The sequence below is a fragment of the Natrix helvetica genome (assembly GCF_964273705.1).
Source record: "Natrix helvetica genome assembly, chromosome: 1".
Lineage (NCBI taxonomy): Eukaryota > Metazoa > Chordata > Lepidosauria > Squamata > Natricidae > Natrix > Natrix helvetica.
In genome coordinates this window covers 340,195,166-340,216,118 of record NC_138548.1, presented here as the reverse complement: position 1 = coordinate 340,216,118, position 20,953 = coordinate 340,195,166, and the positions used below count along the sequence as shown (strand labels likewise).

The following is a 20,953-nucleotide window of genomic DNA, read 5'->3' as shown; positions in this document are numbered from 1 at the left end:
TCCGATTTCTTCCTGCTAATTGACTGCAACATTAGATTTTTATCCTGCCTTTATTACTGTATAAGTAACTCTAGGAATTAATGCAGGTGGTTCTCAACTTAAAACCACAATTGAGCCCAAAATTTATATTATGGAGACAGTGGAGTTTTGCCCCATTTTACTATCTTTCTTGCCACAGTTAAGTTAGCACTGCACTTGTTTGTAAGACGATTGTTAAATGAATCTGGTTGTCCCCATTGACTTTGTCAGGTTGCAAAAACGTGACCCTGGGGCACTGCAACTGTCATAAATACATGCCAGTTTTCAAGCATCCAAATTTTGATCACATGGCCAGGTTGCAATAGTCATAAGTGTCTAAAACAGAAGTTACTATTTGCAATGACTTTGTACCTTTGAATGGTCGCTAAATGAATGGTTGAAAGTTGTAGACTACCTGTATTCCTTCCTCAATTTCCACAGAACCACCCTCTCTATGGTGAGTTGGCCAAAGAGTGACTGGCCCAAAGTCACCCAGCTGGTTTTCATGCCTAATGTCACATTTAAATCCTACTTATATATGATCTTTTACCAAAAATGGGGAAAAGATTGGAAAGGTGGTAAACCAGCTTCCCCGGGAACAGTACGGGCCACTCTTTCTCAGGGCAGGAATGCGTAATATGGTTTACAGCTAACTAGGAAGTCATCTATCTTCTGGTTGATCTGCTTGGTAACCTGTACCAATACAAGTGATGCTATCCAGTTCACCTGTGCTTCATTTGGTTGTGGGCAGCTCCCTCCCCCCTGCTCCAATTGACTAAAGTGCTTTATGGCAGGAATATCTCTCCCTCCCTTCAATTTTTAAGTAAATTCAACAGGACTGGTGAAAGTCCTGTCCTCTATACATTTATCCAACTCACTTTAAAACTATCTACGTACACTAGTCATAGTCTCCAGAGTTTGGTGTGCTATGTGAAGAAATTATCTTTTCGTCTGCTCCAAATCTCCTTTCAATGAGTTTCACTGGATGATCCTCAATTCTTAAAAAAGTGGAGTTAGCAGAGAATTGACTGTTTTGAATAAAGAAAAGGATACAATTAAGGTTGTTTCTACTTGGAAACTGTTTTTGGATTTGGTACTTGAGGTGGGGAAAATGAAACTTTGATTTTAGGTTTTTAAACCTAAATTTAGATTCTAAATTTTAAACCTTAAATTTAGATTTTAGGATTGTTGTTATAGAAATGGCTAGTATATATTATGTAAAAGTAAAAAAATTGAGGTTCTATGTTATTACCTTATCTACTGCGCAAGAGTCAGAAATCAATGCTTCTTTTTCTTTTCCCCTCTACCCTACACTTTTTCCTCTTTTCTTTTTCCTTCCCTATTTCCCCAGCATTTTCATATTCTTTTATTTCTGTATTTTATATTTTGATAAAACTAATAAAAATACTTGATTGAAGAATAAGGGGGATATTCTCTTATTTCCACCTAAGAAATCTCAAACTTTTTAGCTTGTTTTCATAGGGAAAATATTCAACCTACTTGAACATTTTTTAATTGCCCAATTCTTTTTCCTGCCCTATTAACATCTTTTTTTTTTCAAACATGGAGATCACATAAATATGAAAACATAGCCAGAGTAAACACCACAGAACACTTAATTAAAATTAGAAATTCACAATTTATTTCAAATAAAACAATTTCAGGAGGGGAAAATTTAAAGGGCTCTTTCTCCTCTGCCCTCTTCCCCTCCTAATGCCGGAAAAGTGTTGGCAGTTTCTTGAGATTGCTTTCCCCCAAATCTCAGTGAGGGACATAGCAAAGGCAGCCATGATAATGTAGCACTCTGCGTAATAAAAAAAAAGCTTCCATAGCAGAAGCTACTACCTGAAAATTTGGAACAGTCCAGACTTGAGCAAGCACATAAGAAGTTTTGTTTTGTTTGTTTTTACAAAAAGTTACTAAAGTGAAGTTGAATTTTGAAAAACAGAAACACGAGTTTAAATGGATCAAGACAGTACAGTAACAAAAAGTCTTCAGTTCTTTCTGTAACACTAGCATGGCATTAAGTGTTAAAAATTAAAAAAAAAAACCTGATTTTACTGCTACAGAATGGATGTTAGAAGAGGACCAGCATAAAACTGGTTACATAATCTCTCCCTTATCTGCACAGCCTCTGCTGCTGTCTGTATGAAAGCTTTTGACATGTATAGAATTCTACTGGACAGGAGAATTGGATACTAACTACGTGCTTCGGTATTTACTATCGGGAGGTGGTTATTTGCCTTAGCTTTCTGTACCTCTCTTTTAGAAAGAAGGAAGGCAAGTTGTGAGAGGGAATTTTAAAAAGTAAACCAAACTAGGTGAAATAAACATTGTGATCAAGGGTAAGCCAAGCCAACGATCTCAACATGCAGAGTGAAGGATAAAAATAGCTGCCAGGTTGGCTTAGGCTAAGCCTGATAGAACAAGAGGAAGACCAAAATTCCTAGTATAGGATGTTAACCTGCTGTGAGAGAAATGTAGTGCCTTCCCTTAGGCTTAGATGCCCTTTAGTTACAGTCCGTTTCATCACAAAGTGAAATTTTCTAACAAGTGTTTTTTTTTAATTGTAGGATCAATTTGAAAAATGCTACAGAATGAAGAGAATAAATATATTTCTAGAAGGAAGGACTGTTTTCTGCCAATGATAAAAAACTTTTAGATAGCACCCAATCATTGTGCTGTTCTAGAACAGGGAAGATAAGAAAAAGAGGTAGGGAGTATTTCTAAACTGTGGGATGAATGTATTGGTTCCAAACTTAGGAGCAGCTGTGCGGTAACAACTAATTGTATTTGTCACCCATCAGCTGAGTAGATTCCTCCTCTCTGTGCAGCCATCTCTCCCCAAACCCTGGAGGGCACAGGAGGCTGACACAGAGACCAAAAAGTGAGAATATTCTCCTGAGCAAGCAGAAGCCTGTCTTCAATATGTTGCATTATGTGATGTGACAAGTGTATACTACATCTTAGTACACCATGTGAGATTGGATCTAAGCATCTGAACAATATGCCAAAGTTTGGAGACAGAGAAAATTTTGCCACTGCAAGTCGTGATTGTGCTACTGTAAATTCAACCAGTTGCAGGTATTTGCCAGTTGTAGCAAGTAACACCACTCTTTTGCATTGGATAATTCTGAACAAGAAACATGTACACTTTATCTTATTTAATTTCATGAGCAGAAACAGCTCAGTCTGAACTTTATAAAGTTTCAAGAGAAAAAGATGCTCACCTCCCTCAAAACCTGAACTTTGTGTAAGCAAGCAAGCAAGATCAGGACAGCATTACTGAGGAAGCTAGGAAGCCAGCAGTTTTCCCTATCAAGAGGCCGATAATTTTGTGCTAACACCGAACAGAATTAACACAAACAGATATCGTAGTAAGCAGTGTCTGACACACACACTGAACGCTTTGCATTTGATAAAAGGTTTTGCCTGCTTCTAAATTTCAAAGCCCAGCAGTGGTTTTCATGCAGAGAAATTAAAACATTTAAGCCAGAAAAACAAGCATGATCTCTGTTTTTGACAAAGATATGGATTAAAAGAGCAAACCTGCTGAGGTCATCATACCACATATGCTACGAGGGTCCAGTAGAATGGGGAAAGGGAAAGAGCAAGGGTGAATCTGGGTAAAGTTCACATTCTCTTTGTGTCCCCCAACAAGCTTTTTACTAATTCCACCCACTGGTTTAATCTGAGGTTAGCTGGGAACAGAGAAGCCATATTAGGGTCTAGGAAACAAGCTTATCATTTTCTTCCTTGGAGTGCCTGAGGTAGTAGTGGCAGCAGCAGCAGCTGAATGGAAGATGACGGCTTGGGTTGATGACCTCCAAAAGCTAGGGCAAAATCTAAAAATGCTAATAAAATAACTTTCACCAAAAGGCTAGGAAAACAGGTGTCATAAGCAGAAAATAATGATTCTTGTAAAGCTTTCTAACCCCAATCCCAAAGGTCACAAGCAATGCACATAAAAAATCTCAGTGCAACGTGCTCTTGGAAACATGGATGCAAGGAAATTCTTGTTTCAAGACATCGATTGGAGCAGCTTCAGGAAACGGCAGCTCCATCTTCCATTTCTTTATCAGCAGAACCAAATATGTACTTTATATAGCTACTATTTTCATACATTTTAAAAGCTGGCCTCTGATGTGAATCGTTGACATTAAACACGTTTCAAGAGTTAACAAACCTCTGCCAGTAAGCAGCCACCTATGAATCTTAACAGTAATTATGGACTCTCCCCAATGTTTTTTCTTTTCTTTTCCTGGTTACTTCTCATCTAGCAGCAGAACAGTTTCGAAAACAGTAGTGGCTGTTTAGCAGGATCTGACGTATGCTGGTGTGTGTTTGTTTTTGTTTTAATAACGAATTTAACTTTTCCTCGGTATAGTAGGAAAGTCTGTTTTTGTTATGGTAGTAGAGATCAACTCTGATGCATCACCTTATAGCCCACCTAAAGAATCAGACTGTGCAGGACTGAGCTGCACAGATATGCAAGTTATGGCCCAAACATGGCTGGGTCTACTGCCCTAAAAAAACCTAATGTTCACTCTTATGCTGCCAAGAAGCAAGGTTATGCTCCCTGAACTTCTCCAAGTATTTTAAGTCTGGCAGTAGGTAGCAGTCCAGGGAAACAAAACAAAGCAATAAATCCATGCAAGAGATCATGTGGTGGGACTAGAACTGTCCCATGATGCTTTGAGCTTTGCCCTATTACTCCAGCCCGGTCAAAGGAGAAGAAGGAGAACCTTTCAACAATTATGCTGTCCTTTGGCAACTGCTGATTCTGCTTGGCCCAGGCCCTGTTCATCTCATGCACTCCCGGGACAAGCAAGCAAGCAAGTGCCCAGAAAAGGGGAAAACAAACCAATAGCTGGACTATTTCATAACCTTCATGGCAAAGTGAGTTTGGGGAGGGGAGGAGAAGAGAAGTAAGCCATTAAGTTTACAAACTGCTTAAGGGGGGTGGGGGGGAAGAAACACTCTCCAGTCCCAATTTATTTTTAAAAAGGGGTCTGTGTTATTCTAGAGTTCACTTTGTATCAACCATTGTTGTATCACTGTACAACTGTCGAAAAATTACAGAAGTTTATAATGTTCTAATACTATTAACAGCCATTCAGGAGGGGGAGGGGGAAATAAAACTCCCCTCTAAAACAATCCAAGAACTGGGGAATAACATGTCCCAGGAAAAAATGCCAACTGAATTTCAACCTCTACCTGCCAAAAATGAAAAAGCAGAAAATAGAAGAAAAATAGAAGACCAAGCGGTGGTGCTAGCTCATGTCTGGTTTGCAAGGGGAAGGTGCAGTGATGTCCTCAGCCCTGTTTTATGGAGAGGCGGTGGCCAGTTCCTCTGATCGCTTCCCTTGTTGCTCGCACCGCCATCTTGCTACTTTGCTCCCAGCTCTGTGCCCTGGTAGCTCCTGCGGTCTTATGTGTCATGGAAATCTTTCAGCAGAGTCCGCCTTCTCTGCTCAGCAATGTGCATCTGATTCTCCAAATCCTGGGTGGGAATAAAAGAAATAAGAAAGGGGTTATTTCTGTAAACCCTGACTTTGTAAACTGCTTAGGAAACAGCTGGGAAGTGGTATATAGGTATAAGTGCTATTGCTATTCTACCGGCTGGGAGAAAGCTGATCAATGCTAAAAGCTGTAGAAAGAGGAAACAAAAACACACTATTTTATTGAAACAGGAGGTGACTCCCAGAAGTTTTCACCATAATATATAAAAACATGAAAAGCTATCATTCAACAATAAGGAGCACTCATTATCCAAAGAGCCTCCGAAACAGCTGTCTAGAGTTTAATTTCATTAATTTCATTAATTTCCAGTATGCCCCCCCCAAAAAAATGAGTGTATCAGCCTAACTGCGTAGAGGAAAGCTATTTTGTAATATGGGGGGGTTGCTACCAAAAAATTTGGTCTGCGGGCCACAGATCCCTTCAACTTCCGTGTCATGGAACATCATTAAAAGATATTGCTAACAAGCACATACTTCATGGGCTGGCATCATATTCCTCAAAGCAGTATATATAGAGGTATTCCTTGGCAAACGACTGTTTGTTTAACAACAGTTGAAAATTAGAGTGGCCTCAGAAAAAGTGACTTACTCCCTAAACTGACACTTAACAAATGTTGCATTGTTCCTGCAGTCATGTGATCACAATTCAGGTATCTGGCAACTGGCACACATTTACAATTGCTTTAAAAGCTTGCAAATTTGCCAGCTTTTCTGCCGATTTCTGGCAAAAAACACTCTACTGGAGAAGCTGAGTTTGCTTACACAACCGCATAAAATGTAAAACAGCTCAGATAATAACATTGCCTTGCACAACCATCCTTCTGGATCCTAGACGCTCAAAGAAGGTCTTATGGAAGGCTAGAAAGGAAGTTACTGGGCCATATGCAATCTGGCAAATTCTATCTGGAAAAGACAGAGCCTATAACTAAGGACTTTAATGCTCAAAAACAACATTTTGAATTGGATCTAGATGCCCTCAGCAATCAGTGCAATGCCTCATCAACAGGAATAATACTGCCTTAGTGAGAGCCACTCACCCAAACCTTGGTTACCATATTTTACCATTTCTTTGCACTAGGTCTGGAAGATGATGTTTTAAGGATTTTGTTCTAGGGATAAAGAGTTCCATTTATGGCAATGTTCAATTTCTTTTTTAATTATGAAGACATTTAGGTTTTGTTTTAATGATAATGGGTTATATGAAATTATTTCCTATATTCTAAATGTACTTGATTAACTTATGAACTCATTAACATATGAAGAACGGTTGCAGGAACTAGGTATGTCTAGCTTAAGAGAAAGAAGGACTAGGGGAGACATGATAGCAGTGTTCCAATATCTCAGGGGTTGCCACAAAGAAGAGGGAGTCAAGCTATTCTCCAAGGCACCTGAGTGTAGTACAAGAAGCAATAGGTGGAAACTAATCAAGGAGAGAAGCAACTTAGAACTGAGGAGAAAACTTCCTGACAGAGGAGAAACTTCCTGACAGTTAGAACAATTACTCAGTGGAACAGCTTGCCTCCAGAAGTTATGAATGCCCCAACACTGGAAGTCTTTAAGAAGATGTTGGATAGCCATTTGTCTGGAACGGTATAGGGTTTCCTGCCTAGGCAGGGGGTTGGACTAGAAGACCTCCAAGGTCCCTTCCAACTCTACTATTGTATTGTATTGTATTGTATTATTGTAACTACTATTGTATTGTATTGTATTGTATTGTATTATTGTAACTTCAAAATGGTTATGTTACTATTTCTTTATTTAGTTTATTAGGGACTTTTGGGGACTGATGAGATTTGGGGATTTAAGAAGAGTTAAATAGATATAAATTAAAGGAAGGAAACTGAGTAAGCTTATTATATTACGTTTATAATAAATATATGTTTATTTCTGGTAACTCTTAACAGACCTTTGCTGATTAGGATGAAAGGTGAGATTTTATAGATATGCATATAGAGAATGAGGTGACTTATTTCTTGTATTTTAAGAGATGGTGATAGATGGTGAAAGGTATATGTATGCTGTAAATTCTTTTTTTTTCATTTTTTTATCTTTTGTAGTCTGTAGTCTTTAGCTGTATACTCTAAATTTCTAATAAAAATATTTCTTTAAAAAATAGTAGTAGTTTCTTGTCCTTTATTATTGATACTAATTTCTTCTCAGACTTCTGAGTAAAAAATGAGCTCACGACTGAGAAAAGGGGTTGAACTTCGTTTATTACTCACTCCTCTGTCGTAACTATCTGCTCTTTCCACCTTCCATGAGAGATTTTCAATCTCTGCTTCAAGTTGAGCCTGTTGGTATTCAAACTGAAAATCAAACAAAACATTATGAAAAAAAAATCCCAAGACTGATATAGGAAAAACTCTCTATTTTTCAGACAAATTTGCTGCACAGATTAATAATACATTGGTACCACTATTTGCATCTTTAGCAGAAGCATTTCAAATTAAGGAAACACAGCAGCCAATTCATTGAGGGCAAACAGCTTGAGCAATATAAAAGAATATGAAACTAAGGATGGACAAATCCTTGTTTGTAATTGATTAGGCTTGAGCATGTTTGTTCTTTATTCTCCTATACCATATTTATAGTAATAATATTCATTAAAGCTCATAAGAACTTTCAATTATTGAAAGCCTGGTTGAAAACTGTTAAGAGTTAAGATGTGCTAGTGACAAATATTTAACATTTTCTTCAATACTCATACTTATGACAGGCCATTTGCCCATTAAAATGCTTTTTAATGCATACACACAGATATCCCAAGACCAAAAACAAAATCCCTTAATTTATTAGAACTGTATTCTTTCTTCCCCTTCCAAGCTTGGAATATTTTATCCGTGGCTTCCAAGGGCCTCCCCTCCCATCACCTCCAAAGAATCAAAAGGCTCAGCTTCAGTAAATGGAAGCTACCATGCGGTTTTAGGCAATTTTTAGATATGGATTCCCAACTTTGTTTTTTCTCACCATTCTTTAAGAATTTCAGTTATCATTCAATACGCAGAACTACATGGTCTTACCAATTTCTTCCTCGGGCCCGATTCCATGTAGTAGGCATATGGATAGGTGTACTGTAGTGTATAACGACACTGCAATTTTTTAAAAAAGGAAGTAAGATTAGCAAGTTGTACTCATTAGCAGGGCCAGTAGAACTATCTGCTGCTCTTCTCCAAATTTCAGGGGCAGCAGTCGATTTATGTATTATGATATGAAAAAGCAGGCCCTATTAGCAATTGCATCTATTTACAATACTGTAATACACAGAACACAGTGTGAAGTTGCAGTAACAGCAATAGCCCTTAGACTTATATACCGCTTCACAGTGCTTTCACAGCCCTCTTTAAGTGGTTTACAGAGTCAGCCTATTGCCCCCAACAACAATGTGGATCCTCATTTTAACGACCACGGAAGGATGGAAGGCTGAGTCAACCTTGAGCCGCTCATAAGTAAGCTATATTCGTGAAAGTAGGAGACAGCAGAATTCCTCTTTTCCCGGGTTTGTGGTGGTGGTGGCAGTAGCATCATCAAGAATTTCAAAAAGCGGCACAAAATGTGCTCCTACATCTCAACCAATCCCAGGTGAACTTAATCTAGTTTTCAGTTGTAGGTTCAGATCAGTGTAGTGTGAATAACACGTAGTAACTCCTTTGATAATATTCATTGCACCTAGTTGCCATGTGCAATCAGAGCTAGGGTTCCATAGCTATATAGCCCATGAACACAGCAATATACCCTAACCTACCACCATCACTGCCCTCAGGTTATTATGACAAAGCTGATTTACAGATAGTTACCTTGGCTAGGAGTTTTGCTGCATTCTGTAAATACTGCCAATCTATCCACGTTCCCAAGTTGTTCATGACTCTTTCTTGGATTTTTTCTTGAATTCTCTGGTATGTCTGCGCCTCCAACTGTAAACTCTTGTTGTGGTTTTCCCACTTTACAATGGAGAAAAGGAATAAAAATGAACACGTTTATCGGAAAAGCAAGGAAAAAAAACCTAAGCTGGGATCCAGCAGAAAAGGGTAGTTTTCCATACTAAGCACTTCTACTATCAAAAAAAGATGTGTTATGCTAGGGGTGGGGTGGGGGGGAAGCATACCAATCACCTTCTAAAAGCAAACTGATTTTTTTGTGACTGGGCTCTAAAAAAAAAGGCAAGGCCATTCATTTATACTAGCATTCCCACTCGGTATAGGGCAGTGGTGGGCAACCTTTTTTTTCAACTGAGCCAAATCTCGCCAAAATCACGATTGAAATTTACTTTGAGAGCCACATTTTTAAAACCGAAAATACATAGGATGGTACACTGTTTTTAGTTTCAATAAGTTTTTATTGAGAATATTCTGCATGCAAGTATCCACATAGGTCGGGAGGATACAAATAACACAACTAATAAAACAAAAACTTTAGAACGATATTATTTATCGATAACGTTAAATTCCATAAAATTTGCCTTACAATGTAGAGAAAATTACATCCTGACAATGACTGACAAAGTCACAACCACTAATGTGAACATTGGCCTTGCATTTCCTTGGATAGTTTGAGTAAGTCAGGTTTGTAAGTTGTTGTTTTTAATTTCATCTCTCTCTCCCACTTTCTTTCTTTTTTTCTTTTTCTTTCTCTCTCTCTCTCTGGCTCTTTGTCTCTCTCTCCCTCCCTCCCCCATCTCTGTCACTCTCTGTGTGTGTGTGTCTGTCTGTCTCTCACTCACTCTGTGTGTGTGTGTGTCTCTGTCTCTCCCTGTCTCTCTCCCCTCCCTTCCTCTCTCTCTGTCACTCTGTGTATGTGGGTGTGTCTGTCTCTCTCTCATTCACTTAATCACTCACTCTGTGTGTGTCTCTCTCTCTGTCTGTCTATCTTTCTCTCCCTCCCTCCCCCTCTCTGTCTCTGTGTGTGTGTGTGTGTGTGTGTGTGTGTGTGTGTGTGTGTCTGTCAGTCTCTCTCTGATTCCCTCCCTCACTCCCTCTCTCTGTTTCTCTCTCTGTCTGTCTGTCTGACTCACACACACACACACACACACACACACTGTGGTCACCTTGTTGAGTGTTCCAATCACATTTGAAACACTCAACAACTGGCCTGCATTTATGGTATTTTACAGCATTCTGCAGTCATAGGACCAAAATTGGTTGTCACTCGCCCGGGCTTTTGCAGAAGCTTCCCTCCGAAGCCCGAGAGGAGGGAGGGGAGCGGGCACCCGGCACACAGAAGAGCCGCATTAAAGGGTGTAAAGAGCCGCATGTGGCTCGCGAGCCGCGGGTTGCCCACCACTGGTATAGGGTATAATTGCCTAGTTCAATTACAGAGTTCAATTACAAGAAAAGGTCAACCCAGACAGGAAGTACACAGCTATAAATGACAGCTCTCCTCCAACATTCCAGTTCCTTCTTTCACTGCTCCAAATCCTCTTGTATGACACTCACCTTACCATCCACACCTGCAAACCTCAAGCTACATACCTGTTCTGGCATAATTATTGCACACAGCTAGTAGCTGAGGAATGAGAAAGTCCTCAAATTGACAGAGTGGTGCCCTTTCTCCTAGAGTTCTGGAAAGCTCTTAAAAATCGGGCTTTGGTCCTAGGCCTGGGATTGATATATTAATGTACGACTGTATTTGGGTAGGGTAGGAGGCTGAGCTGTGCTTAGTCTTTGCTCTCTGCTTGGCTTAATGTTTTATCTGTCTTAAGGATTTTCCGGTTTTGTATACTGCCCACAAAGATAGCTAGTAAATTTGAATAAAATAAATAGTTGTGCAATCTACCAAATGCTATTTTGTAACTCAAATATTGTTTAACTACATCTGGAATATCTGGTTAGCTATGTAATTGTCCTTAGTGCCCTCTGAGCTTGGTTCTTTGCTTGACCCAACTAGGTAATCAGCGATATAACCAGTATGCTGTGACAGGGCCGGGCATCCACCACGCGTGTGCTCATGCACATCCACCACCCGCGACGCTCGTTGCTCAGCGGAGCGTCGCGCAGGCGCTGTACGCTCCGTGCGCAAATGACCCTATTGGTTCAAATACAGGTAAGGAGGGCTGGCGGGCAGGTGGGCCCTCCGAAACACCATATCGGAACGGTGCCTGCTGCTCCCAGCAGGCACCGGTACGCCCGTACCGGGGCATACCGTCTGGAACCCACCACTGCAGTGAATGTGAGGTTTGTTCCTTGTTTACATACACTATCTTGCTCTGCCAGTTTTGGTAAGGGTGTGGTTTTCTCCTTGGTAGTTCCTTGATTAGGGTATTGCTTAACTGTTTACCTGATATTAATGCCCACTTATCTGAGTGTGAACTGCTGAAAAGGGTTTGCTTTGGTCATTAGGGAATTCCTGGATGATTGGCATTCAGACAAATCACCCATTAATAGACCCATAGGGATAAACTACATTTACACTCCATTCAAAAGAACAGTTAAAGCTAAGAAGGAACCAAAAAGAACAGACTGATTTTGGGAGAGGGGAGGGGGGATACTGAGAAGGCTATTTCTATTGACAGAACAAGGTGAGAAATTATCCAATAGACTCTTGAAGTTTCTCTCTCCTCAGAAGCTCCTTCTGAAGGGTTGTGCCCCCCCCCCAAAAAAAAACTTTTTGGAGTAATTGAAAGGGCAGCCACAAGCAATAAAAAATAGTGACATTCAGCTCAGAACAGCACTGAATTTCAACCATATACCTTATTTCTAAGAGCAGAAACTAGAAATTCACTATTTTAAAATTGGTTACATATATATGGATACAGAAAATGGTTTTTAAGCATCTCTGGGGCAAGGAATACAAATCTGTAAGACAGCAAATGTGCTTTTATGGGAGGCAACATTTGAAAAGAAGCAATCCAATTTCAAAAATGTAGCACTATTTCTGCTGGACCCCATAAAGAAAAAAAACCTCTTGTTATAAGAATTATCTAGGAAGACATTTACATCTTGAAAAATAAACAAAGATTCAGAATTATGGCCATCCTGTTATCACAGAATGTAATGCTTATCACATAGACCTGCCGACATTAATCCTTGTGTCTCTGCACAGGGCAGAATGCCCTGAAAAGTTTATAGTTAGCTTTGGCTAAGGAGTCATTTCCTACCCTTTCAAAATAGAACAAGTACTTCTTGAGGGCCTCCCTGGCCTGTGCTTGCTGACTCTGATTTACAATATCAGGATTCTCTTTGTACCGACTGCATTCATAGTATTCGCTGCCGTGAGTCTTCCAGTCTCCTAGACACATCCAGCAAAAGTCTGCAAGAGATAAGAAGGCAAAAGCTGGTAAATAGAAGAGCAGGCAAAAGGCTGTGCTGAGCAATTACTGAACAAGTCCTTTAGAACAGTAATCAAAGGGCCACAAATGCTTTAATGGATCAGCAGGATAATACTTAAAGTAAAGAACAGGGAAATGTTTCCCAGTTTAAAAAGGCAGTTGTTACCCACTTACCGTGCTTGCATTTGGAACATTGCTGGAGGAAACAGAGAGAAAAAAAGAAGTTAACAAACCACAAAGTTTTAATCTAAAAATCAGATAAAAATGTTAAGGTGATTCTTAAGCTTATTTGGAAACTGCTCACCATGTGATTGCAGCCACCATTCTTTTCAATACAGATATTGCACTTGGGACACTGAGAAGAAAACAAGAGAATAACATGAAGCATAACAATTTCCCCCATACTTCATATGTCAGGCCTGCAGTCATATTCCTTTTAGGATCTTTGGCCTGCTACACTCTCTCTTATTTTACTATGCTGTTTCATTAGTGGGGAATTGGGAGGGGGGAATAGTAAGGAGTAGAATGTGTTGTCAAAATAAAATATTCCTTTCTAAAAGGCCAAGGTCATCCTTTGTCTCTGCACCTGACTGGAACTAGATGGGTGGAAATGCCAGTGCGGCAGAGGAAGACTGGACCATGTGATGAACTTGTGGGTGTGGGGCAAGATCATGAGCTTTCAACTGGGTGGAAACTGTTCCATCCACACCTGCAAACCTCAAGCTACATACCTGTTCTGGCATAATTATGCCAGGAAGCTGTAAGATTCGGGTTTCCACAGTTTGTACCAACATGTCTCTCTTATTAAATTGGAACTTGATGGAAGCTATGCCTTGAACTCTGATTTAATTCTGGATGATATTTGGAACGCTGACAATATGCCTTCCAGGTTTCCACTCTATTTGGCCTCCATTTTGCTTTCTCTAATTGTGGAGTCTTCATTCCCCTCTTCATAAGAACACAGAAATTTGCCTTGTAAAGCAAACCACTAATCTATCAAGCTATGTGAAATGGAAATGGCTTTCAAACAGGAGCCTTTCCTAGCACCACCTGGAAGTGCCAACTCTGAATCTGGGCCTTCTTCCACCCAGAAAACCAGGTTTGGAACCAGGCATTTTAACAGATGAGGGGGAAAAAGTCTTTTGAGTTTCTCTTCATGTTGGGTAATCCATCCCTATCCCAACCAATCCAATACTTTTGCAATGTTCCTCTTTCGGTTGACTTATGCCATTTATTAACATTACAATCCAAACCATTTAGGGTTTTTTAAAATGTAATGTTCAGTCTTCCCTCTCCATAAAAATGGGTCTTCTAGTTTCTCTTTCTTTTAGTACGCATCTTAGATCAGTGGTGTCAAACTGGTGGCCCGCAAGCCGGATGCATCACACGCAGGCCATGCCCACCCTGGCTCCACAAAGGCAAAAAAAATGTCGCAATATGTCACGTCACGCGATTTAGTTTGACACCAGTGTCTTAGATGATTCCTCTAATCTTACTTTTCTGCTCAGGGTAACAATTCTCTTATTACCTTGGAAGGGGAGAAACGTATGATCTAATCTTTTCTTTCGGGAGATGTAATACATTTCATACACATATGAGCAAATGTATAATCAAGCAACTTGATTATATGCCATCATGTCAGTGTTGACTAATAGCAACAACACTGATTTTCCACAAGAGCATTTGTTCCCAACCTGGTCTTCCAAAGTGTACTTATGTGTACAATGTTGTAATTGAGTCCATCCACATTGCTTCTGGTTGGAACTCATAATACCTTTTTTACTCTTCACCCTCTTTCCATTTTGGCTTTTGTTTATTTGGGAGATAAGTGGCAAATGGCAAGATAAGTGGGGAAAGAAGTGTATCACTTCTCCTGCAGGAGCTGCACTGGCTGCCGATTTGCTTCCAGGTTCAATTTAAGGTGAACCTTTAAAGCCATTCATGGCTTGGGACCAGGTTATCTGAGGGACCGTCTCTTGCCAGCCACATCAGAGCGGGGAGGCAGGGAATGTTGTGGGTCCCATCCCCGAGAGAGATACACTTGGTGGGACCCAGAAGAAGGGCCTTCTCCGAGGTGGCTCCCTCTCTCTGGAACGTCATCTCTCTAGAGATTAGAACGGCCCTCATTCTCTTCTGGAAGGCACTGAAGATCTAATTCTGCCAGCAGGCCTGGGGAATCCAGAGGGCGATGGAGCCCATTAAATGGCTCGTGTGATCTGCTGTCGCCGGAGAGTGTGTGTGTGTGTGTGTGTGTGTGTGTGTGTGTGAGAGAGTGATTTTATTATATTATACTATATTAATGTATTTGATTCTTTTTATTAGTTTTATTACTTTAAATGGGGTTTTATATTCTGTAAGCCGCCTTGGGTCGCCATGGGTGAATAGGCAGCAGTATAAATTCAATAAATAAATAAAATAAAGATTTCAGATATAGAATATATAATTCAATGACCAACCTCTCCATTAATAACCCAACGGAAACTATAAATACTTAAAAGTGTCCTCTCCCCAACACACTTACATCTTTAGTGTGAGCACTGATGTAGTTAGCTGTTTCAGAGTCATCTGCACACTTAGTGAGCCATTTTCGGATGGTAGCACAATCTGTAGGAGCGTGGTACATCTGCCGACATTTGAAACTGAAGCAAAAAGAAATGCATGTCCAGTTTAAAGAAAATCTATTACTTGCAAGCAAATACTATTTGAAAACAACAATGGCACCCATACGCAAAACTTGCATTCCTAATACTTCTGCATAAAAACTGAGTGGAGTTTTATGTATCCCACTCAATAGCAGAATTTGGCAGTAGAAAGTAGAGTACAATATCCTGAGGAATATTATCACAGTATCAACACAAATAAATCCAGTGCAAGATGGGAGCCTCTTCACCGAAGGTCATGGACTGTAAATATCACACTGATCTAGAGTGGGCTGGTAAATAAGATATTTTTGATTGGCTGAAAGTCACCTGACTAGCTTCTATATCTAAGGAAGGATTAGAACCTGTTTTTCCCCACTCCTAGTCCAGCATCTTAAATGCTATACCACACTGACAACTCCCTGTATCTTTTTATTTCACTTGGAAAAAAAGCCAAAATAGCACAAAACCTCTACAGATGCTGGTGTTTAACTTAGCACGGGACAGTTTCCACTTTTTGGGTGTAGACCATATCCCCTTAGCTTTGAGCAGTGAAGTAGTGGGATCATCTAAAGGAGGTTAGACAATCCATAGGCTACATATAGCTCTCCAAATCTTATTTACAACTACCAAATGCTACTTTTACTACCCTTTCCCCATCACATTCAATCTCTTTGATTCCAGATGCTGGCATTTGCAGAATGGAGTTGATTCGCATAACCCGTTGCTCATTCCTTGTAAAATTACTCAGAGGTTTATTAGTTCTTGTTGCCCACTTGTTCTCACAACTCTGCAGCAATATTACAGCTCTGTGATTTGGAATAGCAACTCCCTTATTCACAGTTTAATCTTCAAAACAGTTAATCATTTGCCTGCTTCTTCAAGCCGCATTAGACTCTCAAACCGATCTATACCCAAGGAGCTGGGTGGCAAATTCAACAGTTTTGACAGTCACTGCTGCATTTGTTTAGGCTGTTCCTCATTTCAAGGTGGCGTTTTCTATTCTTCCCATCTCTATCATTTGTGTCCATCAAATATACAATGTCCCTTTCTTACCAGAAAACCTCATTACAGCGATTGCACTGCACTCGGCGGGCTTTGGGCTCCTGTACTTGTATGACCATAGGACAGTCAGCGCCAGGACAGAGCTGCAGCTGGAAATGGCTCTGTGGGACAAACATTGTTAAGTCCACTTTAAACATTATTTCGGAGAACTCCCATCAAAACAAATCCTGACAATCAGGGAAGGTATCAAGGACATTTCTTACCCAATCTGGGTAGCAATGTTAAGCTTGTTGTTGACAGTTTCACAACCAACAGGCAAATAATTGCCGGACGACCACAACTAAGGCCAGAATTTACTAAGCAAAGCATTGTCAAATAAGTCGCCACACGACTGTACCTGATTTTATGACCATTGTTACCGTGATCATTAGGTGAATTATTTGGCCATTGTGGATCACATGGCTAAGTGAATCCCACTTTCCCAATTCCCTTGGCCTGTTAGAAGCCAGCCAGGAAGATCTCAAATTGCAATCACATGACTGCAGGACACTGGAACCCTTATAAAGGTGAGCCTGTTGCCAAGCGCCTAAATTATGGTCACCGTGACCATGGGAGTGGTGCAACAGTGATAACTTTAAGGAAGGCTCGCAAGTCACTTTTTCCGAGGACACTTTTAACTTCGAACTACCGTTAAACAACCGGTCATCAAGTGACGATTACCTATATCAGATTATCTCTCTCAGCAACTACATGTAATGCTGAAGGACAGAGAAAAAGGACCAACCCCTGAAACACCCCATGTGACAGGGGCCACCAAGAGGACTTCTATCCCGCTGCCCTTCCCCGATTGGAACCACTTGTTCAGAGGAAAGCAAAGCTATTGCAAAACAAGCTTCTAATTCCCCATGCCAGAATTAAAGCTATTCAAACCGAACTGAATTTTCCAAAAGCAAATGAAACTTTTTAAGGAAGTGCATGATGCAGTCTTAAGCTTACAGGTACACCACTTACAGACAAATTCACAGAAATTGATCTGGGGTTATATTTCCTGAGTGCCTAAAACAGAGAGTGTTGAACGTAAAATGACAGATGATACCTCAATGTAGTCCCTGAAGAGGTAGCGTCTGTATTTATCTTTCAGCTCCTCACTAGGTAGCAGTGGAAACACAAAATCTTCTGGGGTCCGAAGCAAACAATCCTGAGCCATGCAGGAGACACCTAGTTAAAAAAAAAGAGCCAAAATGGCTATTGTCAAAAAACAGAGATCTGAATGACACCAGAGGCCATTATTCATTTAAAAAAATAGATCTTCAAATATCTGTTATCCAACTTCACAGAATTTCTGGAAAGCTGGCTCTGAAAAGACTATTGTCAGAAGTGTTCAGCCATGGAAAACATTATCCCTCTTGATCAGAGGCAGCTGAAAAAGAACTCCGTGGGAACAATTCATTCAAAGAAGGAAAGTAGGATATACATTTCTGGGAGACAATTCAAAGGGCCAAGTGACAGCTGTTGTCAATCCCACCACCTAAGAGAAGATCTGCTGCTATAAAAATAAGACTTTAAAAGAATGCAAGGCGTTCCCCTTGAACTGCTCCACTTCTAAGATTATGAGAAGGTTTACTAGCAGCAAAAAGCAGTATGTAGAGATACCAGTGTACCCCAAAAGAGCCAAATGACGCATTTGCTTTGCACTCACCAACTCCCACCCCATCTTTGACAAGTACGGTACAATGCTGCTCCCAACAGCTGCGGCAAAACTGATGCTGACAGGCTAGAGATAATAGGTTTTCCTTTCGAACCAACTGCATGCAAACGGCACAGTGCTGGGAGGAATGTACCATGGCCTGTTTAAGAGAGAAAGAGAGAGCTTGACATTATTGGTGAAGATGTGGAATTATAATGGCCTGTTTTTAAATAAAGTAAATGTCTTCAAATGTCAACATATTGGGTTAGAAAAGCTTTAACCTATCGTGATATTTCAAATTCAGTTCTGTTTTATGGTCAAGAATAAGCAGTTCCTTCCTCGTGTTATGTGCATACCACAATAGCTACACAAAGGACACTAAAGTGGCTACTCCCCTCATCAGCTTAATTTCAAACTGGGCAACTCCCACTGAAGAAGAAACTGCAGCATACATAGACCAGTAAGGCAGATCCACAACTTTGCCAAATCAAGATAAAGTTAATGACACTTCCGTTAACTTTACAAAGATTACCCGGAAATATATCGCTCACATAAAACAAAGCATAGTACATAAAGCTGTACTATGCTAAACGAGTTTTACAAGACAAGAGAAACAATGTTTGAGGGGTTGTGGGCTTCCAACTTTCCAAAGAATAGCAGGTGGCCCTTCAGTTGTTAACATCCTATGCAAGGGATGGCATTCTTTTTTCTTTTACCTTTTTCAGAGCTGAAATTATGGGGATGGGAACAGATGACTTATAAACCAGTTCAATTTATACCCTTAAAACATCCACAAATCCTGAGAATGACCCCAAATTTCATTTACTTAGTTACCGTGTTTCCCTTAAAATACGACATGTCCTGATAATAAGGCCATGCCACATTTTTTGGGTGAGCAAAAATGTAAGCCCTCCCCTGAAAATAAGCCCCCTGGACAACCAACACCACCACCACCCCGGCTAGGCAGAGCGCCACTCATCGACCTAGCAGTATCCCGAAAGTGTCAAGCTGCAGGAACGGGGTGGGGGGGCAAAGGCTCGCGTTGCTTGGCACCTTCGGGATACCGCTAGGTCGGTGAGTGGTGCTGTGTCCAGCTGGAAAGGGGTTTGCTGGGAGGTTGCTCTCTTGCGAGCGGGCTCCCAAAGAGCCAGGCACAGCCTAAGGGGTGAACGGCTATATTGCACTGTTGCAGAGGCCGAGCAGCCACCCAGCAAATCCCCTTTCCAGCCGGGCACAGCGTCATTCACTGATCTAGGGGTATCGCCATGCCATGTGAGTGGCTGTTCGTCGCCCTCCGGCTCCGCGCCTTCAGAATGCCCCAAGGTCAATGAATGGGGCTCTGCATGGCTGGAGAGGGGGGTTGCACGAGCGGCTTTTCTGCTCCCCGCTCACGCGACTCCCAGGTTCATGATGCCCTTGCCTAACTCGCTCTGCAGAGCCAGGGCATCTTTGCTGCTGCATGGCTTTTTCTGCGGCTTCCAAAGCATGGAGGTAGGATGCCGAGTCCTCCGGAAGTTGCCACTCTGGGAATATACTAGATCATTGTACGCTCTGCCAGCAGCCAGCCCACAACCATAGAGCATACTTCCAGAGCTGCCGCTGCCGGAAGATTCGGCTGCGGATCTTTGGAGTTTGGAAGCCAAAGAATAGTTTATGCTTGGAGCGCCACAGCAGTGGCGGCACCCTGGCCCTTCAGAGAGAGCTGGGCCAGGGCATGGTGAGGCTGGGAGGCACACGAGCTGGGGGTGGAACAGGCACTCACGCAACCGCCCTTTCCAGCCGGGCAGAACACCATGCACAGACCTGAGGGTATCCTGAATTCACCAAGCCGCGAGAGCTGGGGGGAAGGCAGAGCACCACGCGACTTAGCGTCTTTGGGATATCACTGGGTCGGTGAGTGGTGCTTTGCCTGGCTGGAAAGCGGGGTTGCGGGTGGCTGCTTGCGAGCGTGGTCACCTCATGGCTGCTACATTGCGCTGCTGCGAACAGCGCAACACAGCCGTTTGCCCCTGAGGCTGTGCCTAGCTCTTCAGGTGCCTGCTCGCAAGAGAGCAGCCACCCGGCCACCCCAAAACAATAAGCCCCCTCCCAATAATAAGTCCCAATCAATATTTTGGGGGTGAAAAGAAAATAAGACTCTGTCTTATTTTCGGTGAAACACGGTACTTCGGGGTTGATGGGTGGGTAAGAATAGAAATAAAGGTAGTTCATTTCCAGAAACTCACGTTCTCTTTTGCATCCCAAACTTAGTTTTCAATATTAAACAAATATAATGTCACCAAAAGTTGGCCATTTTGCCCACTAAATTCTAACAGTGCAATTCAGGGTGCTGAATGGGAGGGTACATGCTGGCTGAAAGTTGCCTATCCTTGCTCTAGGAACTGTTAATCAGGCCCTAGCAGATTATTATATACAATGAAAGGTGCAGCTATATTTTATATCTTAAATATGACTTGCTTCATAATATAGGTAGTCCTTGGGATTGCTGTCACCAAGTGCCCTGGTTATAAGACACAACATCACGTGACCATGCCATTTAGCTATGGAGGTTCAGGCAGTCCCAGTTGTTAAGCAAGAACCTCAAATGACTGCTGTGAACCTCAACTGACTTCCTGCCAGTTTCCCCATTGACTTTGCTTGTGGGAGGCAGGAAACATATGAAATTGTGATCACATGATAACGGCTTGCTGTTACATCGTAATCACAAGTTGAGGATGCTGTGATAAAGAACTTCAAGGACAATCCATAACTATCGCTCATTCTGCACCATTGTATGTTTGAATGGTTGCTGAATGAGTGGTCAGAAACAAAGTTGACCTGC

At 41.3% G+C, this 20,953-nt stretch overlaps 1 protein-coding gene across 2 annotated transcripts in view; it reads right to left on the bottom strand.

Moving 5' to 3' along the window:
* Positions 1 to 1,637: 1,637 nt before the first annotated feature.
* Positions 1,638 to 20,953, bottom strand: part of ARIH2 (ariadne RBR E3 ubiquitin protein ligase 2) — a 41,905-nt gene continuing 22,589 nt past the window's right edge. For both annotated transcript variants that reach the window (XM_081968226.1, XM_081968227.1), the window contains exons 5-15: positions 18,145 to 18,292; positions 17,542 to 17,663; positions 16,497 to 16,606; positions 15,323 to 15,440; positions 13,106 to 13,156; positions 12,976 to 12,997; positions 12,631 to 12,782; positions 9,335 to 9,478; positions 8,561 to 8,629; positions 7,763 to 7,846; positions 1,638 to 5,521 (exon numbers count right to left, since the gene is read on the bottom strand). In XM_081968226.1, coding sequence (XP_081824352.1) covers positions 5,450 to 5,521; positions 7,763 to 7,846; positions 8,561 to 8,629; positions 9,335 to 9,478; positions 12,631 to 12,782; positions 12,976 to 12,997; positions 13,106 to 13,156; positions 15,323 to 15,440; positions 16,497 to 16,606; positions 17,542 to 17,663; positions 18,145 to 18,292 — 1,092 coding nt within the window. In that variant the 3' untranslated portion in view covers positions 1,638 to 5,449. The remainder of the gene's footprint in view (positions 5,522 to 7,762; positions 7,847 to 8,560; positions 8,630 to 9,334; positions 9,479 to 12,630; positions 12,783 to 12,975; positions 12,998 to 13,105; positions 13,157 to 15,322; positions 15,441 to 16,496; positions 16,607 to 17,541; positions 17,664 to 18,144; positions 18,293 to 20,953) is intronic.